Source organism: Salpingoeca rosetta, assembly GCF_000188695.1.
Source record: "Salpingoeca rosetta unplaced genomic scaffold supercont1.22, whole genome shotgun sequence".
Classification (NCBI taxonomy): Eukaryota; class Choanoflagellata; order Craspedida; family Salpingoecidae; genus Salpingoeca; species Salpingoeca rosetta.
Window position 1 is genome coordinate 145,226 of NW_004754912.1, and position 2,500 is coordinate 147,725.

The window sequence follows — 2,500 nt, forward strand, 5'->3', positions numbered from 1 at the left end:
GCACACACACACACACACACATATACATACATACACACACACCGTTTTGAACGTTCCCACAGTCCTCAGGTTCTCTGCGTATTCTGCAAAGCGCTGTGGATCAAAAACAAACACACACGAGCAGCAGAACAGCGTGGAGGGTGAGAGCATAGAAACGTGCGACGCGGCTTCTCTCGCACACCCCACGCTCAAACGCAGACGCACCCACACCCACACTCACGCCCACACATAGGCTAGCATGAGCGCGTACCTGTCGGGGCACCTTCTTGGAGAACCAAAACTGCCACGTGTACTTGAGAGGGTGTTCCTGCTTGCGCTTGCGAGCGCCCTGCATCAGGAAAGCCACCGATACGATACGCACGCGTCAACGAACGCCAATGTACACATCACACACACGCATCACAAGCACTCGCGCACGCACGCATCACACACATCACACACATACCGAGGCTGCGACGTCAAAGAACGACTTCTCCATTGTGTCTATCTATGGGTATGTGTACTGAGGTTGCTTGGTGGGGGGGGGGGTCCTCGCAGCGGCGGCAGCAGCAGAAGCAGCAGTGCTTGTGTTGGTGCAGCCAACAAGTTGCGTCTGCCAAGTCAAGGATGGTAACAACCCCGCTGTGGTTGTTGTTACTGTTGTTGTTGCTGTAGTTACTGGCACCAGTCCTGCTCTCAACAAATCCTGCTCTCAAGAGCGGCGGCCAAAGGGCTGTGTCGTTGCTGAAGATCACACGACGAACTCTGCCAAAAACTCAGCCAGTAGTCATACGCGCTGCGTGTGTTGGTTCAACGCCAAGTCGATGCGATGCGCCTGAATCACCAACCAGATCTCTTCTGTGTCACGTCAGTGTGTCTCGTCTTCACAGCGGTTCCTATCACTCTGTTGTGTGCGTGTGTGGGTGTGTGTTGTGTGTGGGGGCAAAGGCGAGCAGTGTCGTCGTGTGTCTTGTCTCTGTCGCTGTTTGACAAAAAATGTATGTTTCGCAGCGTGTTTCTTGCGCTTAGAGCGCACAAATCTATGGAAGCAGCGCTATCCACCACACCTCAAGCGTTCCTCACGACAGCATTGATTGCAAACCAAAACAAACGACCGCAACAAAGCAAGCAACAAGAAGCACTGGAGATGAGCGACCAGGCAGCACAGGACTTTGCGGCCGTGCGTGTGACGCATGCGGCGACGGGCGCGTCCATTGTGGTGCACCCGCACGGCGCAACGCTGCTGTCGTGGATGCCGGCGCCTGCGCCACCTTCGCTCGTGCCAAGCCCGAGCGGGAACGGGAAAGAGGTGCCCCTGGACGACGGCGAGAAGGTCGTGGTTGGCGGCACGGGCGACGTGCTATTCGTGTCCAGCGACACAGTGCTGCGAGAGGACAAGGCCATCCGCGGCGGCGTCCCCATCGCCTTCCCGCAATTTGCGGGCGAGGGAAGCCTGCCCAACCACGGCTTCGCCCGCACCTCGCGCTGGACCGTGGCAGAGAAGGGCGACGGCATGATCGTGCTCACGCTGGAGGACAACCCGCGCACCCGCGCCGTCTGGGGCCACGCCTTCAAGCTGGAGCTGCGCATCGAGTTTGACGACGCAAAGTGCCACTCCACCCTCACCGTCCACAACACAGGCGACGCCCCAATCGAGCCACAGGCCCTGCTGCACACCTACTACCGCGTGCAGAACATCAACGTCGTCTACGTGGAGGGCCTCACGGGCCTCACCTACGAGGACAAGGTGCAGGACTTCAAGTCCTTTGAACTCAAGGACAAGCACCTCACCATCAAGGGCGAGACAGACAAGATCTTCCGCAGCGCAGCACCACAGGGCAAGGCCACCTTCACCCTGGACGCCGGCAGCGGCATGTGGCGGCACATCAGCCTGTGGGCAGAAGCGGGCCCCGGGGACGGTAGTGGCGACGACGCCTCCGCCACCATGAAGCCCGTGCCCTGCGACGCTGTCGTCTGGAACCCTTGGGAGGACAAGGCCAAGGCCATGGGCGACTTTGGCGACAACGAATTCAACAACATGATCTGCGTCGAGCCGGGCTGCGTGCGCAACAAGCCCACCATCCCGCCTGGCCACCGATTCGCCCTGCATCAGGAAATCTCCCTCGAGTGATTTGACGTGGGTGCGTGTTTGGGTGTTTGGTGTTTTGGAGGGGGGGGGGGGGTGGGAATGGTGGTGGTGACGAGGATGTGGATGTGGATGTGGATGAGGAGGGGAGGGGAGGTGGGTGCGTGGCGGGGGACGCTCGGGGGGAAGGTTACTGTCCCTTTCGTGCATGTACCGGTGTGCTTTGTGCTGTGGGTCGTTGCATTCGACGACAGCAAGGCGTTACGCTTCCTTGCTTTGAGTGTGTGGACGGCATGGGGGTTTCTTCTTGTGCCCTTGTGCTGTTGTGTGGTTGTGCGCTTGTGCTCTGGTGCTTGTCTTGTTGCAACGCTGTTACATTTGGCAAGAACAACACACATACACACATACACACGGATGGCGGAGGTTATGTGAGAG

At 58.7% G+C, this 2,500-nt stretch overlaps 2 protein-coding genes across 2 annotated transcripts in view; one reads left to right on the top strand and one right to left on the bottom strand.

Annotated features, from left to right (window-relative positions):
• PTSG_07294 (eukaryotic translation initiation factor 4E type 2) overlaps window positions 1-1,008 on the bottom strand; it is a 2,492-nt gene extending 1,484 nt beyond the window's left edge. Inside the window, exons 1-3 of the mRNA XM_004990736.1 lie at window positions 446-1,008; window positions 251-328; window positions 43-93 (exon numbers count right to left, since the gene is read on the bottom strand). Coding sequence (XP_004990793.1) covers window positions 43-93; window positions 251-328; window positions 446-478 — 162 coding nt within the window. The 5' untranslated portion in view covers window positions 479-1,008. The remainder of the gene's footprint in view (window positions 1-42; window positions 94-250; window positions 329-445) is intronic.
• Window positions 1,009-1,023: 15 nt separating this feature from the next.
• PTSG_07295 (uncharacterized protein) lies at window positions 1,024-2,488 on the top strand. The gene has a single exon (XM_004990737.1). The coding sequence runs from the start codon at window positions 1,127-1,129 to the stop codon at window positions 2,108-2,110; it is 984 nt and encodes a 327-aa protein (XP_004990794.1). The 5' UTR covers window positions 1,024-1,126; the 3' UTR covers window positions 2,111-2,488.
• Window positions 2,489-2,500: the final 12 nt, after the last annotated feature.